The 19,374-nt window shown below is 41.4% G+C and overlaps 1 protein-coding gene across 5 annotated transcripts in view; it reads left to right on the forward strand.

Moving 5' to 3' along the window:
• SASH1 (SAM and SH3 domain containing 1) overlaps nucleotides 1-19,103 on the forward strand; it is a 192,099-nt gene extending 172,996 nt beyond the window's left edge. For all 5 annotated transcript variants that reach the window (XM_063443324.1, XM_063443325.1, XM_063443327.1 and 2 more), the window contains 3 exons: nucleotides 9,675-10,606; nucleotides 13,691-13,822; nucleotides 18,205-19,103. In XM_063443324.1, the coding sequence (XP_063299394.1) occupies nucleotides 9,675-10,606; nucleotides 13,691-13,822; nucleotides 18,205-18,465 (1,325 nt within the window). In that variant the 3' untranslated portion in view covers nucleotides 18,466-19,103. The remainder of the gene's footprint in view (nucleotides 1-9,674; nucleotides 10,607-13,690; nucleotides 13,823-18,204) is intronic.
• The last annotated feature ends 271 nt before the right edge of the window (nucleotides 19,104-19,374 follow it).

A 19,374-nucleotide genomic window follows, 5' to 3' on the forward strand; every position in this document is an offset into this window, starting at 1 on the left:
CCAAAGATTTATAAAAAAAAATCCCTAGGATAGAACCGGTAAATTGTAGACCGGCCAAGATGGGCAAATCACTGAGCAGCAATATGAATAAGTTTGACTACTTTGATCTGTGGAGAACTTCACATCCTGGGATGTCTGACTTAACATTTTTTCTAGAGCCCTCTTGTCGTATTCTCGTATCGACATGATTTGGGGTAACCTTGCCTCTTTGAAAAATTTAGTAGATATTAAGATCCTAGATAATTCTTGGTCACACCATAGTATCAACATGTGGTCAATGAAGAGTCAATGGGACAAAATTAATAGAGATACCTGGTGGATAAACGACTACTTGTTACGCAATAAGAGTTATCTCGAAATATTTAAACAAATTAGAGATTTTTTTCACAGAAAATGATCCCAAAGACACCTCATACACTAATAACTGGTGTGCTTTTAAATCCACTATGATAGGGAATCTAATCAGCCTTGAGGCAAAGTTCAAATCAGAAAATAATGTAGCAATGGTAACTTTACAGTCCGAATTAGTAAAAGCTTCTAATAAAAATAAACAAGCTATCTCCAGAGAAAATCTAGAAAACCTGCAAAAGATACAGAATCAAATCAATTTAAAACTCTTGGAAAAAATTGCAAAAAAATTGAATACATTAAAATGTAAGTTTTATAGTAAAGGGAATCTAGCAGATATGTTATTGACGGCCTCAAGCAGAATAGTCAGGCTGGCAGATGAAGAAGGGGAATATCTAAACCCTAAAGAGATCGGAGAATGATTTAACTCATATTATGGTAATTTATACAATCTTCCAACTACCAAAAATACAGTTGATGAGTATCTTGTAAATAACAAAACCCCCAAGCTATCGAATAGTCAAAGTAATGGTTTAAATGGTCCTATAACTGTACAAGAGGTAAAGAAAGAAATCCTCAAACTTAAATCCAGGAAAACCCCAGGTGTTTTTTTCAAACCTGTTTTATAAATCTTTTGTAGATTTAATCCGTATTCATATGGCCAATATGTTTAATTCTATTGTTTCTAAAGGCAGCTTTCCAAGAGAAATGCTTAGAGCTAATATTCTCCCAACACCAAATCCATCAAAAGTGGAAAGTTACAGACCAATATCCTTGATAAATACTGATGTAAAAATCTTCTTGGCAATTTTAGCAAATAGACTTAAAGAGGTTTTGAACAATGTCATAAACTAGGACTAAATAGAAAAAAATCCCCTTGCTTCTCTTAGCGGTTGATGCAGAGATAGCATTTGACAGGGTCGGTTGGGAATTCCTGAGAAAGACGCTGTAGAAATTTGGTATTCGGGGCTGGATGTACCGGGCAATCCTAGCGCTACATGACGGTCCCACGGCAAGAATGGTGGGCCCAAACATCTGCGCGGACTGGTTCAGACTACACAATGAGACCAGGCAGGGTTGCCCGGTATCGCCAATCCTGTATATTATGACAATGGAAATTTTGGCAAATAACACCAGAAACAACCCATTAATAAAAGGATTCAGTTTTAAACAGAAAGAATATAAGCTTAATCTGTATGCAGATGATTTGATTCTGACCCTAAACGACCCTGTCGAATCGCTGGAAGCACTAATAAAAGAGGTGGAAGCATATAGCCTAATTTCAAATTATAAAATTAATGTGCATAAATCAACTGCCATGGCCATTAATATAGATAGAAGTAGTAGATCCCATTTAGAGGAGTGTTTTAAATGTAATAGGACTAGGAATACCCTACCATATCAAGGCATAATAATTATGCAAATATACAACAGATATAATGCAAGCAAATTTTTTAAATATACCTATCCCATGAGTTTATGGGGTGGGGGAGGGGGATTTACAGAGGTAAATAGGGCTTGACCCTTTACAATTACGAAATACAAAATGAGGATGGTTAACCCCTAAAGTTAAGGAGAGCAGCCAGCCACATAGAGATACCTCAAAGTAGAAATTCAATATAGGGTAATATACTTTATTAAAGATAAACACATACAAAACCTACAAAAATAGTGTATTAAAATCATGAAGTGAAAGGTTTAAAAAAGATAATGGGAAAAATCTAGGGTCTAGATCACAAGTGTTACTTGTACTCCGCAAACTGCAAATGTATCAAAATTGTTATAACAGTATATCTGATACAAAGTATCTGTCTCTCTCTCTAGACTATAAATTATAGCTGTAAAAATAGCTTAGCCTCATAGGTAATGTTCACATTACCATATAGCCGTCTATTTGATTAGATGCCTATTAGATATATAAAATGATATATGAATCCCCAGTAAAGACATCAAACGTAGGATTGGCTTAACAGTATGTTTGACCAAATTAAAGTAAACATGGTAAATAATAGTCTAGAGATGAAAAAATATACATAAAGAAATGTCTAGAACCAACAAACAATCTCATATGGTATAGTGACTCTTTAGTTCAGGATTCTTGTCTAGGTAAGGGTAAATGTCATGTAATCAAAGCAAATGCTGGTGGAGATAAGTCAACCCCACTTGTGTCAAAGGTAAAACGAGTTCTGTTTAAGGAAAGACCGTCAGTATTACATTAGAAGCTCGGTTACTCCAAAACCTCAGTCACCAAATTAACAGTGTCAAATCCCTTATAATACTACAGACCTCAAATGTTGAATACCAATGGTGGTTAACGAACAGATTATCTCAAGCCTGGGAGAGGGCAGTCAGCAAAACAGAATGGAAATAAATTGCTTAAATGCCAGTAACCATGCTGTAGCTAGCTATACCTCCCCCTTGTTGCTTCGAGGCAACCCCTCTGGACTAAAAGAAAATCTTGAGCCTATCGATACTAAAAGGTCACACCAATTTAACAGCCATTATCAAAAAACAAAGTGCTTGTTAAAAACAAAAGGATGTGCATCGGTAGCCCGACGCGCCTTTCGGAGGTAGATCCGCCTTTCTCAAGAGCTGAAGTGATATCCACGTACGGGTAGCCATTTGAAGGTATGTATGGCCCGCTTCCCTCAAACGGTGGACCAATTGCGAAAAGGATCTTGTTGGCAAGCTGGAAAGTAACTCCCAAAAGGGGAGGAAATATTAGCTTTTCATTGTGCTTGCGCGAGCACAAAAGTAAACAAAAACGTTCCCATTGAAACCATAGCAGGCAGAGAATGCCTATTTTGGGTAATTTCTTCCATTGCGCTTGCGCGACCAAAGTATAAACCGAGATATCCAGGCTAGCTGGAAAGTAGTTCCCAATAAAAGGGGAAGGGGGTATTCACTTTTCATTATGCTTGTGCAGGCACAATAGTGAATGAGAACGTTCCTATAGAAACCATAGCGGGGAGAGAATCCCTATTCTGGGTAAAAGTCTTCCATTGCACTTGTGCGGCCAAAGTGTGGACCGAGCTATCCAGGCAAGCTGGAAAATAACTTTAAAAAGGAGGAGAGGTATTAGTTTTGCATTGCGCTTGCGTGTGCACAATAGTACGGTAAATTAAAATGTTCCCATAGAAACCATAGTAGAAAGAGAGTTCCTATTCTGGGTAAAATCTTTCATTGCGCTTGCACGGTCATAGTCTGGACCGAGCTATCCAGAGAATCATCACTGAAAGGAAGATCCCTATTCAGTTTGTATGTCCTTATTGCCAAAAGTTACCGACCAGATGTTATAGACTCTCATTAGTAAAAGTAAATATAGATGTAGATTATTATTTATTCCCAGCTGATAGAGTACAACAGTGAGTGGTTTTACCGTTTACTATGATAGGCCACTTTTATGTGAATAAGTAAATAGGTAACGCTTAGTGGGATTGTCACGGTCAGACAGTGCGTTGTACATAGATATCAAGATCTTGATTCTGCAATTAATTAGTCAGTTTCAGGCATTCCATATATAAATTAATAGTTTGTCCCGTGTATCAACTGTTTAGAATGGACATCAGGTAAGTATCGTATACCTCCCTATGTATCGTGTTTCTTCCAAATAAGTCATATATATTTTCAGTATAATGTGTCCACATGGGAGATGATCAAATTGGAAATATATGTGGATATACACTAAAAACCAATAAAGATGAATAAGCGGAATTACCATAGCATTGATAAGGAGCAGAATAAAAATAATGTGTAACAAAAAGGCCAGATTGGGCATAGCAGACTGGGAGAAAATTAAAGGTATAGGGGAGATGAGTATGTATACAGACTCAATTAGATGAAGTCAAGTTACAGAGAGTTAGATAAATGGGGAGAAAGAGAAACCCTTGTTTAATCCCAGGGGTTGAAGTGTTCTAAGTTTGTAGATCCATCTGCATTCCTTTTGTCTGAGAAATTTATCAAAGTCACCACGTTTTTTTTCACGTTTCACTTGTTATAGTCCACAGAACCGCATCCCTTTAGGATCCGCTCCATGATGTTCTTTTAAGTGTCTGGATATAGGGGTATCAAGACGATTTTTGGTGCATCTGACGTGTTCTTTTATTCTTTCTTTGAACGGCCGAAAGTTCTTACCCAAATATTTTAACCCGCAACTGTAGGTTAGTAGGTATACCAGACCAGTCGTGTTGCAGTTAAAGAATTGTGCAATTTTGAAGGTTTGTCGTCCTTCGCTATCTGTTACTTGTTTTGAATCTTTCAAAATATATTTGCACACGACGCATCTGCCACATTCATATGTGCCACAAAGGGGATTTCCCAACCAAGTACCTGATGATTGCGGTTTTGGGGAGAAGTTGCTCGGGACTAGCATGTCTCTCATATTGCGGCCTGTTCTTGCGGTAATATCCAGATGAGGACCGAAGAACGTGTTTTTGAACATCGTTGAGCAAGATCGGCCAAAATCTATGCATAGAGTTCTTAACTTCGTGCCAGCCTGCGTCATTTGTGGCTATGATTCTGATAGTCTTATTGTCTACACCTCCTATTGGGTGGTCTGTGAGAAGGTCACTCCTGTCTGACTCAAGGGCCCTCCTGTAAGCCCTTTTAAAACATTTATTGGGATATCCTTTTTCTCGTAACTAATTTCTAAGTGTGTTAGCTTTAATCTTGAAATCGGATAGATTACTACAGTTTCTACGTACTCTTAAATATTGACCCATGGGTATTTCTTGTTTAAGTGGGTTTGGGTGGAAACTGTCCCATTGTAGTAGGGCATTGGAGGCCGTAGCTTTTTTAAAAAGAGTGGTTTGGAGTAAACCTTCCTTGGTGATAGAAATAGTCAGATCAAGAAAATTGAGTGAGTGACCCCCAAATTCAGATGTGAATTTGAGGTTTTCATTATTCACATTCAGGATAGCAAAAAAGTCATTAAACTCTTCTGGGTTACCCTGCCACACAACTAAGATGTCATCAATGTACCGGCACCATAGATATTTTTTGGGTAGTAATTGTGCCACATTGTGCATGTTCTTTAACTGTTCCTCCAACCAACCCAAATGTAGGTTGGCGTATGAGGGGGCACATGATGTTCCCATCGCCATGCTCCTCACTTGATGGTAGAATTTGTTGTTGAATAAAAAGTAGTTGTGTGACAGGATAAACCCCAGGAGTCTCAATGTGAATTTGGTATGTGACTTTTGTTCTGTGCCTCTTTGTTCTAAAAAGAACCGTGCATGTTCAATGCCTCTATAGTGGGGTATAGATGAATAAAGGGATTCAACATTCCGGCTACACAGGCTGGCCGATTTAGGGATTTTTAGGCCAGCCAGAAGGTTCAATGCCTGGTGTGTTTCCCTTGTATATGAGGGAAGATGTTCCGCAAAGGGTCTCATGATTTTATCGACATACAAGCTGGCATTTTGGGTCAGATTGTCGACGCCAGAAACAATGGGTCGATCTGGTGGAGCCTCCAGATTTTTATGAACTTTGGGCAAGCAGTAAAAGGTTGCTATCCTAGGGTGACGATTCAAGATAAACTCATAATCGTCACCCGATAGCAACCCCTCACTGTGGCCCTCATCCAAGATCTCCTTTAGTTTCTGTAAAAATGTGTTAGTCGGATCGGATTTAAGAATCCTATAGGTATTAATATCATCTAGTACTCTGTGGACCATATTAGTGTAATCATCCATGTTCATCAGTACTATGTTACCCCCCTTATCTGCCAGTTTTATATTCAAATCGGGGTCCTCTTTGAGTGATCTTTTTTAAATACTTTTAGATTTACTCATGACTCCTTGAAAATATGGAGACATATTAGTGAGGGGCATAGTGTACCAGGTGGGGGACTTTTAATTAATCAATAGCAAGTGGATAGATTATGTCCATCTCCTGTCCCCCATCTGTGGCTTGTGGGGTGGGGATATATAATAACATAAAGGGGGCATCCTAATGCCATAATACTCAGAGCACAATGACAGCCAAGACTAACAAAAAATATTTTTTTCTCTTGAGACTTGCCTATCAGAGCACTATTACTCATATTTCCCCAAGCAATGCAATAGCTGACATTAGGGTGTCCCCTCATTTATTTAATTACATATCACCACCCACTGGCCATAGGTGGAAACACTGTCCACCCCCCATTACCTGTTTAAAAGTACCCCACATGGTGCACATGGGTGGAATTTAAAACTATACTCCTCCCCCCCCCCCCCCATTATTTCACAGATCCTATTCCCATGGGATGAGGTTGTGATTTTTTTCTTTCAATTTATGTTTTTATTGGTGTTTTATGTACGACATCGATAAGCATATTATATAGTGTGAATACAGTAGTATAAAATGAAAATGCAACAATATATATAGAAAACGCAGTAGTACAGTCGACAACAGTTGATCAAGCATTGAATAAGATGCGACCTGCACTATTGTGCCTTATGCCAATACCCACTGGCACCTTGCTCTTTGCTCTGCAGTTTTTAGTCTTGTGATTCTCTAAACAGTTTGTCTATCTGCAGCGCTTTATTTGTATGGTTCCGTACGCTGTTTCTGGGTGTTGGGGTTAGTCTCTTAATAACGGCGCCTAGTAGCCTGTCTGGTTTGCGATTGGTTCGCGTGGAGTTCTCCGTCTCTGCTGTTGGTTCTGTGGGTAGTGGGGTATCTGGATGTTGTGGTTTCCCCAAGTCGATGAGCCTCAAAAAGCCGTCAGGGTCTCCCTTTGATGTAAGTGTGTTGCTCTCACCATTGATGTCTGTGATTAGGGATCCATCCATACCCCAGCGGTACTTGATAGCGGCGTCTCTCAGTTTTCGGGCTATGGGTGCCAACTTTCTTTTTTCCATTAAGGCCGAGAACGGTGTATCTGGGAATACCGCCACTCTGTGTCCTGCATCTTGCACCGTTCCCAGCTCCCTGGATCGGGTCAATATGGCGGCTTTCGCGGAAATGTCACGCGTGACTATTATGATGTCTCTGGGTGCATCTTTAGGTGCTGCCGCTGATTTGCGCACCCTAAATACTGCGGTCATCAGAGTGCCGGTCGGAGCAGGGTTTATGCCCATGGTTGCCATGAGGTCCTGGGTGTAGGTCAGGAGCTGCGCATCATTTACTGTCTCAGGCACTCCTCTAAGGCGCAGGTTTTTTATCCTGTGCCTTGCCTCCATGGTGGTCACTGTGCGTTTTAGGTCTTGTACCTGGGTTGTAAGATCCTTTTGAGCCTGTTCCATAGCGCAGATTTTGTTGTTTCTGGATTCCTCTCGGTGTTCCAGGCCTTGGACCGCACGGCACACATCTGCCACTTCCGTTTGGACCTTTTGGAGATCCTCTCTCCATATTTGCCGCATTTCTACCAGCAGCCTCCTGTGGCCGGGGTCCCGTCGTCCCCGGAGTCTGGCGTGGTGGATCGCCCTTCCGATCGGGGTGAGGGTATATCCTCCTCCTCAACTGAGGATTCTGAGGTACAGCAGGCCGCAGGCGCCATCTTGGGTCTCTGGGGGGGGGGAGCAAAAGCTTGTCGTATATCGGGTTGTCTTGGTGTAGACAGGCCCTGAGACTTCTTGTGCTTCTTCCCCATATTCTCTCCGTGGGGGGGATAGCTTTTCCAGCTGGATTTGTAATTAATTTTCTCTCGGTTTTGCCGTTTTTGTCTATTTTCCGAGCGGAGCTCTGCATGAAGACGTCCGCTCGGTTTAGTCGCTGGCCACGCCCCTTGTGATTTTTTTCTATTATTATTTATTTATAAATAATGCCAGTGCCATCAAGTTTTTTGTTTGTTTATTTAGAATCATTTTGAATTTTCACTTTAGTAACTAACCCTGTCTGATTATAATTGCTGTGAAGCTTTGTTATACTCTCAGACACACTAACAATATAGAGCTTGTGGAAAAGAGGGATATTAGGACAGAAAAGTGGAACAGAGGGATTTGGTCACAAAACAAGGACTGTCTCTCCAATCTGAACACTTGTAGTCTCCTCACACTTGGCACAACAGAAGATAGCAAACCAGTTCTGGCTTCCAAAAACAAAAAAAAATATTCAGTTTTAAATTAGAGTTATGAGCTTTAAAGATCAGTCTTGTAATTCGTTTCATGTAGGAGACTGCTTAACATATGGTCACTCACATCCTCAACCCAATCAAAGCTTAGCGCCAGATATTTATTCAGTATACAAAAGAAGCGCCACATAGCATTTCTGGTCACCACATGGCTAGGCAAAAGTTTTTTTTTCTGTAGTCCAATACAATATGGATAAAGATAGTAAATTAGCAAGATTTATCTGTTGGAGATGTTACAACATTGTACAAAACCAAAAGTTGTTCTATAATGGCAGCTAAACAAGTTTCTGCAGTTTCTGTCAGTATTGCTCAATACTAACCATGTTCTTCCAGCAATTTATTTTCTGCTATTCAGGGACAATTTTATTTCAGACCATTACCTGAAGGACCAAATAATCTTGTGTGAATTTACATATTCAAAATTGTGCAGATTCATGGCAATTCCTTTATTATTATGTTTTTAACTGTTATATTCTATTTTTACTGAAGTGGGTATACAAGCTTCTGGGATAGGCAGGATGAACAATGAAAATGTGTTGTACTGGTTATTAACATGAAACTGCCAAGTAGCCAATAAAAATGGTGCTTCAGCTGCTGTGGACTTAAACGTGAATTTATCTTCCCACTACTGAGGATTGCAACTCCCATCAACCTCACACATGCGTTAAGCATAGTGGATTTTCAAAAATGTGACTGCTTGGCTGTTGCAATGCCATAGGTAGCTTTTCCGCTACTACTTCAGCTGCTGTGGACATTGACTGAACTTAGTGGGAGTTCAGGTGGGAGACCATAACAGCTGGATTGGCAAACAACTGGCCACCTTTGTCACTCTACTTGCTTTGAACACATTTAGGAGATACACAATTTGTGAAATTCTTATAACTATTTGACTGATGTAAATGAGTGTCGCATTTTCACTTTCTCAAAAAAATTAGAACAGTGTCTGAAAAATCCAACATATAACAGTGTTAATTTTAGATTAATGGTATACTAACTTTTTACTGGTTTCTCCTTATGTGATAGGAAATTGCAGGTATGAAGTGTTTCGTTCCATGATACTGAAAACAAGGGTGACTAAAAGGTAGATTTCCAAGAGGAGAACATCAATACCCATTATGTTGGCAAACATCATGTGTTGTAGTACTTCAGCATCTGGATTTCTACCTTTCCATTGCTCTTAAATTAAAACATATGCAATTAAACGTTTTCTCTATTGTGAATATCTATTGCTATATCTGAGTCTGGATACTGAAATATGTTTGATTTTTAGGCAAAAGTCAGAAGACCTCACCCATCTCACCCGAATCTACTTCAAACAACAATAAAAATCGGGTTATTGATTTTCCAGTGCTTCCTGTGAGTGGCCCAGAAGAATCTGCCAATGCAGAAGAAAGAGAAAAGGTTGGGAAACTTAATATTTCAGCAACAAAGCCTATAGATTTCTCTGGCTCTAAAAAGAACCGGATGAGTTTACCAAGTCCAGTTTGTAGAAGTTGTGAGCCAGATGGAACCAAATGTATACAAATATGGCCAAGGTCTCATTCAATGGACAATCTCCAAGGGGAAGGTAATGGCATTGGTAAAAATCTATCTGTTTTTACACCAGATGAAGAAAAAGAATCAAGTGAAAAATGTAGTATGAAGAAAGTGGAAGCAGTACATGACAGACTATGCTGTAATGTAGACAATATGGCTGAGTTCAGTGACCTTTCTATTGATCCTGTACGAGGCACAAGGACATCACAATCTGAGAAGGTTAGTGTGGGTTTTGGCTCACTTGAAACTTCACTTGCACCTTTGGATCCAGTTAGGATACAGACCAAAAACTCATCACAGCCTCCACCAGTCCCGGCCAAAAAATCCAGAGAACGATTTGCTAATGGTCTGCATCACCCTTCTCTTACTACCAGTATTTCAAATTCAGAAGATTCTTCTCAAGTTGTAAAAGCAGTTCCCTTGAGTCCAAGTGATTTATCTGCTCTTTCCACTACTGCACAGGAGGGCAGTACTTCAGTCACTCAACGACCATCTTGGTTACCCAGTGTATCAGAAGAGTCTAGCGTCCCACATCATGCTATAAAACTGGGTCCTGTGTCAGCAAGAAAGATTGCATGTTCCAGGGGAATGGATCAGGATGAATTGATAGAAAACAAATTGCAGTCTGAAGAGATTGATCTTACTGAGGAACCGTATTCAGATAAAGTAAGTCACCCAAAAATTATAGTTACAAATGAAAATGGTTTATTGGAGGACCTCAACAATACATACATTGGGGCACTATACTCTAGCCCTTGAATTGGACTCTGTCCTCTGACTTGTTGGACTTTGCCCATTTCATCTCTAGCAATAAAGTAACTTTTTTGAGATGGCAAAATAATATTATGTTCTCAATTACCAAGTGTGGTTTTCTTTTTGTGCAATCAATTTTGCAATTTTACAGCAGTTGGCTCCTCTTTTTGTCTGCATTTTCTTTAGGAAACTGAGTGTTAAAATCAGTTTAAAATACCATAATTTTTATGCTGGCAACAGCAGTGTGAGCCACTTTTACTTGACACTGATGAACTTTTCCAAGATCTTATTTTATTGAAATCATTGAAAGGTAGAGTGCATGCCAGTGACATCACATGTTATGACCATAGGCGTGCGCAGCCTATTGCATTAGGGTGTGCACCCTAAAGCACAAGCACACGCGGCGTATATATATATATATAAACCAAAAATTGAAGACAGGAGCACTCTCTGGGAATTTCAAATATGTATTTTCAGAAAATCACCACCTCTACATCAACGTTTCGACCCTTCTGGGCCTTTATCAAGATGCTTGTGATGTGTGTGTAAGGGTGCTGGTAGTGTACTATGTGGGTGAGGGTGTTTGTGTGTGCGTGCTTGTGAGGGTGCTGTGAATGTACTGTGTGTCAGGGTGCTGTTTGTGTGTGTGTGCACTTGTGAGGGTGCTGTAAATGTACTGTGTGTGAGGGTGCTGTTTGTGTGTGTGTGTGCACTTGTGAGGGTGCTGTAAATGTACTGTGTGTGAGGGTGCTGTTTGTGTGTGAGGGTACTGGTAGTGTGCTGTGTGTGTGTTTGTTAGGGTCCTGTTTGTGTTTGTGAGGGTACTGTTAGTGTGCTGTGTGAGTGTGAGGGTGCTGTTTGTGCAATGAGTGTGAGAGTGCTGTGTGTTTGTGAGGGTGCTGTGTGTGTTGGTGCTGTGTATGTGTGTTGGTGCTGTGTATGTGTGTTGGTGCTGTGTATGTGTGTGGGTGCTGTGTATGTGTGTGGGTGATGTGTATGTGTGTGGGTGATGTGTATGTGTGTGGGTGCTGTGTATGTGTGTGGGTGCTGTGTATGTGTGTAGGTGCTGTGTATGTGTGTGGGTGCTGTGTATGTGTGTAGGTGCGTTATGTGTGTAGGTGCTGTATGTGTGTGGGTGCTGTGTATGTGTGTTGGTGCTGTGTATGTGTGTTGGTGCTGTGTATGTGTGTGGGTGCTGTGTATGTGTGTGGGTGATGTGTATGTGTGTAGGTGCTGTGTATGTGTGTGGGTGCTGTGTATGTGTGTAGGTGCGTTATGTGTGTAGGTGCTGTATGTGTGTGGGTGCTGTGTATGTGTGTGGGCGCTGTGTATGTGTGTGGGTGCTGTGTATGTGTGTGGGTGCTGTGTATGTGTGTGGGTGCTGTATGTGTGTGGGTGCTGTGTATGTGTGTGGGTGCTGTATGTGTTTTGGTGCTGTGTATGTGTATAGGTGCTGTGTATGTGTGTGGGTGCTGTGTATGTGTGTGGGTGCTGTGTATGTGTGTGGGTGCTGTATGTGTGTGGGTGCTGTGTATGTCTGTGGGTGCTGTGTATGTCTGTGGGTGCTGTGTATGTCTGTGGGTGCTGTGTATGTGAGTGTGTGCTGTGTATGTCTATGGGTGCTGTATGTGTGTTGGTGCTGTGTATGTGTGTGGGTGCTGTATGTGTGTTGGTGCTGTGTATGTGTGTGTGTGGGTGATTGTGGGGGGTGGAGGTGCCGGTACATTACTTAATATCCCCCCTCCCTTCTTACTTTATGTAGGGAGGGGGGATCTTTCCTTGCTGCCTTCCCTGGTGGTCCAGTGGAGGTGGGGGCAGATCAGTTATCCCCCCTCCCTTCTTACCTTATGCCTGGGAGGGGGGATCCTGCTGCTGCTGCCATCCATCCCTGGTGGTCCAGTGGAGAGTGAACTTTAGCCCCGCAGGGCTAGAGTTCACTCACGCGAGATCTGAGCGTTGCCGCGGCAACGCTCAGATCTCGCGAGAGGAACCCGGCGGAGCTGCTGGCAATAGCTCCGCCGGTCCTCTCCTGCCTCCCTCACTGCCTGTGAGCCGGTGAGGGGAGGCTGAGAGCAGAGCCGGCGCTCGGATAGCGCCGGCTCTGCTTGAGCCGGCAGGGGAGATCCTGAGATCTCCCCTGCCGGTCTCAATACATAGGCGTGCCGCGGGGATTAGGGTGTGCCCAGGCACACCTGGCACACCCTGTGCGCACGCCTATGGTTATGACACTTCAAGGACACAACCCACACTACTTCATCTTATTGTAAAACACTTATGTAAAACACTGCAGTTTCTGAGAAACTGAAATAATTACATTGTAGGGTTAATTCCACCTCTAGTAGCAGTTTTCAGACAGCCACAAAAGTTTTACTCCACTGTCTGATGTTGGACTTCCTCATGCTTTACATGAGGATGTCTACATTCTTCTTTGTTCCTAAAGGAAAGCTTTGATTCAATGCTTTCCTATAGGGAACTTGAATGTGCATGCGGCAATTGCAGCATATGCGCATTAGAGCCTGCCATCAGCATGATGTTGCAGGAGGAGGAGTCCTAGCTGGCACTGCAGGGGGGCCTTAGCGAGAAAAGAAAGGTACAAAAAATACTTTTTAAAAACCTATTTTATGCTGACCAGAGGTGAGGGACCTATGATCTTATGGACTGGGACACCATAGCATTTGGAATACAGGTTTGTATTCCTAATGCTATAGTGTTCCTTTAATAAAATGTTCAGTTAATACCTTGTTTGTACTGCATCAGAAAAGGGTAACTTTTGTGCATGAAAATGGTTTTGTCTGCTGATTTGTTTTATGTTTGATTTGATTGCTTTTTAATGCATCACCAGCACATTGTGTAAAAAGGGGAATGTGACTAATATAGAGTTTTCATTTAACTAAACATACCTAAATCATAATTATGGTCTGTTCTATTTATGCAGTAAATAACATCATGAGGTTTTATACAAGATTGTTACTGATGCGTTTTGCCTTTCTGTAACAGCATGGCCGTTGTGGAATTCCTGGAGCATTGGTGGAACGCTATGCGGAAGAATTGGGTCAGCTTGTAAAGGATGTAGCAGATACCATGGACCAAATTCGTGTTAGGCATCTGCGAAAAATGCACCGTATGGCTGTAAGTTTTTCCCAAGTTCAGTGAAATACCAGTATGGTTAGTTGGTGGAACAATTAAGGAATGTTTGTATATCTTTGCTTTTAACAATGCTTCTACTATAAACTAAGTCATTTCATACATCTCTGTAATGCTTAAAGGGACTCTATAGTCACCAGAACAACTACAGCTTAATGTAATTGTTCTGGTGTTTATATCCTGTCCTTGCAGGCAATTTAATGTAAACACTACCTTTTCAGAGAAAACATTACTGCCTTGGGACACCTCTAGTGGCAGTTACTCTAGACCAGCGATGGTGAACCTATGGCATGCGTGCCACAGCTTGCACGTCAAACTCTCTCTGTGGGCACGCAGCCATATGTCGCCGGTAGGGTGCTCACGTGTCCCGGATCACCCCAGACACAGGGGCATACCGTGGGGTTGGCCAGCAGGCTGAAGGGGGTGAGGGGGGCACGAAAAAACAATTTGTCAAACTGACAAGTGATTTTTGCACCCCCTCGGTGTGTGCTCCCGGTGCCCCCCAGGCTGCGTGCGGCTTCATAAGGAAACCGCACGCACTGTACACTGGGAGGGGGAGCCCCTCCCGCTCTGCGTAGGAGTGCCGGATGTCACTTGACTACTATCAGTCTGACTCACTGCACCCGCCCCCGCCCCCGCCATGAGAATGAGAGGCACCAACTGTGTGTATGGCAGGGCAGAGTGAAACAGCTGCCTGCCATTAGGCATTAGGAAAGGAGGGGAATATCGATGAGGGGAAAGGGATAGAAGATATGGAGGAATGGGGAGGCATGGGTGGGGGGGGCAAATATGTAAGGGGTAGAAGGTATGGATGGGGGGACAAAAGTTGTAAGAGGTAGAGAGGTATGGATGGGGGGCAAAGATATAAAGGGTAGAGAGGTATGGATGGGCGGACAAATATATAAGGGGTAGAGAGGTATGGATGGGGGACAAAGATATAGCGGGAAGAGAGGTATAGATGAGGGGACAAAGATGTAAGGGGTAGGGAAGTATGGCTGGTTGGACAGAGATGTAGGGGCTTGAGAGTTATGGATGGGGGACAAAGATGTAAGGGGTAGAGAGGTATAGATGAGGGGACAAAGATGCAAGTGGTAGGGGGGTATGGATGGGGGGACAAATATGTAAGGGGTAGGGAGGTATGGATGGGAGGGAGACAAGGGGGAGAGATATGGAAGGGTGGGAGACATGGGGAAGATATATAGTAGGGAGGGAGACATTGGGGAGAGATATGGTAGGGAGGGAGACATTGGGGAGAGATATGGTAGGGCGGGAGACATTGGGGAGAAATTGGAGGGAGGGAGACATGGGGAGGAGAAATTGGAGGGATGGAGACATGGGGGGAGAGATATGGAAGGGAGGAAGAGATATGGATGGAATGGGGAGGGAGACATGGATAGAAAGGAAGTAGAAGCGAGCAGATCATAGAGTGCAGGTACCTACCTGGCTGAGACAGCAGTTTTCAGAGGGACTGAGAGAGCAAGCGGAGCGGACACTCCAGACAGTGACATTACAACTGAGACCGTAAGTAGCCTGAGGTGAAGCTTTTGAGTAAATTATATGTATGTATCCAAGATTACATATAGTAATTTTAGTTTGTGTTGGTCTAGGATTCACCAACTTTTATACAGGTCACAGGCAGCACAGATAAACAGTTACATGATGCTTTCTACTCATAAGGGGTTATAACTATCAACCAAAGAAAAACACTAAAATAATTTAGGTATAAAAGCGCTAATTGAGTGGCTCTATAGGCAAAAACGGGGTATAAGGGAAAAAAGCTATCTCAAAACAGTCCCAAATATACCTCACAAAAATGTATACTACAAATATACAATTCTATCTCAAAATGCTGCTACACACCTGTGAGTACCCAAACCCACACCAATAAACAAACAAAAATACTTATAAAGGTGGAGCGCAACGTTAGATCCACATCCCCTTAGGGTCCTTTAAGTGGCCTCAGCTCAGATGAGTATATGGAAAAAGATAAAGTGCATATAATAGTGAAGCACAATTACATTCAATTGCACAAATTTATTTGTAATACACTAGACATCAAACACTCCTAACACTGTAGAGAAATAGATAAAAGTCTATTTCAGATAAAATACATAAGTCAGACAATACACACATGCATGTAAAAATAATAAACAAGTTAGATGCTAAGCCTCTTACGAGATAAAAGAAGGTGAATGTCTGCAGACTCAGCTGCTACTCACAAACGCTTGTGCATTAGCCTGTGCCCAGGTACGATGTTAAAACAGCTGCCGGCCTCTCCTTTATCCTCCACGGACGTTATCGGGGAAGACACTGTTAATCTTACCATACACAGCCATCTCAAAACCGTCACAAACACAAGCAGTCCGCATCACACATTGACAGCATAAAATGAGTACACACGTTCTCATCACACACAGCCAGCCCAGTGCTAACACACAGTTTCCATCACACGTGCACAGCTCAATACCAATATGTATATGTCAGTGTCTGGGCATTTGTGAGCATGTGTGTGGATCTATGTGTGTGTGTGTGTGTGTGTGTGTGTGTCAGTTTCTGTGTATCTGTGAGTGTCAGTTTATATATGTGAGTGCATGTATATCTGTGAGTGTGTGTGTGTGTCTAAGTAGCCAGTTAATGTTTGCAGAAATACTGAAAAATGCACTGGCAGATATGTTTTTGCCAGTCTCAAGTATAAATTTGATTACGTAAGTGTCCCTGAATGATAGTTAGGAAATGTGGTCACCCTAGTCACTGGGGGAGGGGCACCGCTGGCGCCGGATGGCAGCCTTAACTTCTTTGTTAACTTCTTTCTTCATCTGTAAATACAATCAACAAGTGGCTATCCCCATCCATGAATCATCTTTTTTTCCCCATCAATTATCTTTTTTTTTTTTTTTTTTTTTGGCACCATGGGCAGAATTCGGATCATCTACCGAATTGCAGTTAGGAATGAAACCTCCAAGTCTCTTTTGCAGTAGTTACTATTATTCCATTTTAAATAAAGGTTTGAACATAGAAGTACTCGGGCGCCAACTTTTTGATGAGCAGTTTAACCTGAAAGTCTTAAATCCTGCTCCTGTTGGGTCTCCCCTAGAACTTCTGTTGCATCCTAGGCTTGAATCAGGAGCCTCATACTGGGAGCTTCTCAGAGCATCAGCTCATCATTCTCAGGCTATCAATAGTCATAGTACATTTCTTTTTCACTCCATGTTGTGAATGGTGAGCTACTGATAGATCAAGTGAGGAAAAAGTAGCAGTAGAAGCAGCTCTACTACAAGGATTCCTGATTCAAGAAGTTCAGGGGCAGAGCTGACGGGCACCAGGTTGGATACTTTGGGAATAAAGCGTTCATTAATGGGTTAACCCAGTCATGTAATTCGGCGTTCTCGCACCAAACAACATAATTTTAGTTATTTCTAACTTCTCAACTAGTCCTCTTTTGCTTCTTTGCCTTCCTCATCTCATTGTAAGTGACTTGCACAACCTCACCCCATTTTACATTGTGTTTGCCTTATTTAGGTTTTTCTGTTTTCACACTCATATTTTGGCTTTTATTCCACATCTTGTTTTTACCTCCTTCCATTTTTGCCTTCGTGTATATTTAAAAAATAAGATTTAAAAACACACACACACTAGCAAATAAGTTAACCAAGAACTCACTGACTGCAAATAAGACTATGAGTAGTTTCAATATTACTCCAAGCTCAGAAGAAATAAAATATAAAGTTTCAATTTTGTTGTTTGATAGGCGGGGCTAAGCAGGTGCAATTTTATTGGTAAAGTACACCAATCTAGAGCTGGTATAATGGCTATTCACACAAGTTACATTTGTCAATGTGTGACGTCTGTCAGGCGTTCAATAAAACACATTTACGATATCTTGGATTAGAGAGACAGCTACTCTTTACAAATGAGACATAGCCATGTGTAAAGAGTTGCTGTCTCTCAAATCCAAGATATGGTTTTATTATTTTATGAAAAGCTTAACAGTTTAGAAAGAGAGACAAGTTTAACAGAGTATAGGATTAGGGTTTGTCATATTTTGGAAAAGTCATATTACAATCAATTAGAAATGAATTTACCTAAACAAATAATCACAACATTTAAATAAATGGAGACAAAGACATTTATGCATTCAAATGTAATCAATAATATGTGATACAAAGTTGGAGAGTATTAGTAAAGTACCATTTAAGATAATAATAATAATCCCAAAAAAAGTGAAAATGAGGGGAACAAGTAGCAAGCAGGGGGATAAGAACCAATAGGAAAATAACCATTTCAAGAAGACCATATTTATTTGTACTATAGTTCACGTTTTAAGCGTATTTCAGTTTTTCTTTGTTTTTTGTTTCTTTGTTTTTTAGATACCAAGTGGAGGCCTCACGGAAATTTGTAGAAAATCTGTTTCTCCTGGACATATCTCATCTGTCACAGATTGGCTTGTTTCTATCGGGCTCCCTATGTATGGCCAGGTACTAACAGAAGCAGGATTCACTACTCTAAGTAAAGTGCCTACTCTCTCACAGACCCACCTGCAAGGAGCTGAAATAAAGGACGAAAGACATATAGCCAAGCTCCTACGTGCAGCAGGACTTATTAAAACCATCAGTCCAGAAGCAGTTTAAAATGTGGTTGCATCATGAGACCTGTTTTCACTGTCAGATTTCACAGTTTTGATGTAAAGGTCATATTTCTGGGAGTAGATTTTCAGATGACACAGAAACATATCTGTGAGCCCTCAATACATCAACTGACTGGTAGCAGATTTATAAAAGATGTACTTGCTTGATACGATGGCAGAGTTTGGCCGGTTTTGTGCCATTAAGACCTACATATCTATGGAAAAATGTTTACGCTGTTTGCCGTAATCCGCACAATTCCAGGCCAGAGGACATTTAGCAGGCCAAAGTGTTAGAAAGGATCCTGACTTTGAATATTATGGTGTAACTAATACAGTTGTTCTATTCCATATTAATGGTGAGTCAATGTTGTGGCTTCTCCATGGTAACCAACTTATTTTGCCTTAATTATTCTTTCTAGTAGCTGTCACACTAGTGTTTAATTGCTGATTAACCACGATCAAAATACCCAATTCTCATTCAGGATTTTATTACAAAAAGGTCATTCTTTCAACTGCCAACAAAATGCAACGCATTGGTGCTGTAAGTGTTGAATACTACTTTAGCATTTAAATGGCTAAGCTGTGCATCTGGACACATGTTTAATGGCATTGTATTGGAGGACAACATTCTCAATGTACTCCCCCCCCCCCCCTCATCTTTGGGAATACTGGTTCCGTATGTGCTGTGCATAACATGGATGGGAAAATGCTGCAGTGTTGCTATTATTTAGCTCTTTAGTATACCTTTACATACCATATGAAGAATGATGAGGGTGCCGTATAGCAAACTCTATATGATGGATATCAGCTCCCACTACAATTAACAGTGTGTTTATGAACATGATCATGAAGGAAAGGCCAAAGAGATAAAATATTTTTATTTAACCGTATATTCAAGTTGTATGACAGAAGG

Source organism: Pelobates fuscus, chromosome 2, assembly GCF_036172605.1.
Source record: "Pelobates fuscus isolate aPelFus1 chromosome 2, aPelFus1.pri, whole genome shotgun sequence".
Taxonomy (NCBI): domain Eukaryota; kingdom Metazoa; phylum Chordata; class Amphibia; order Anura; family Pelobatidae; genus Pelobates; species Pelobates fuscus.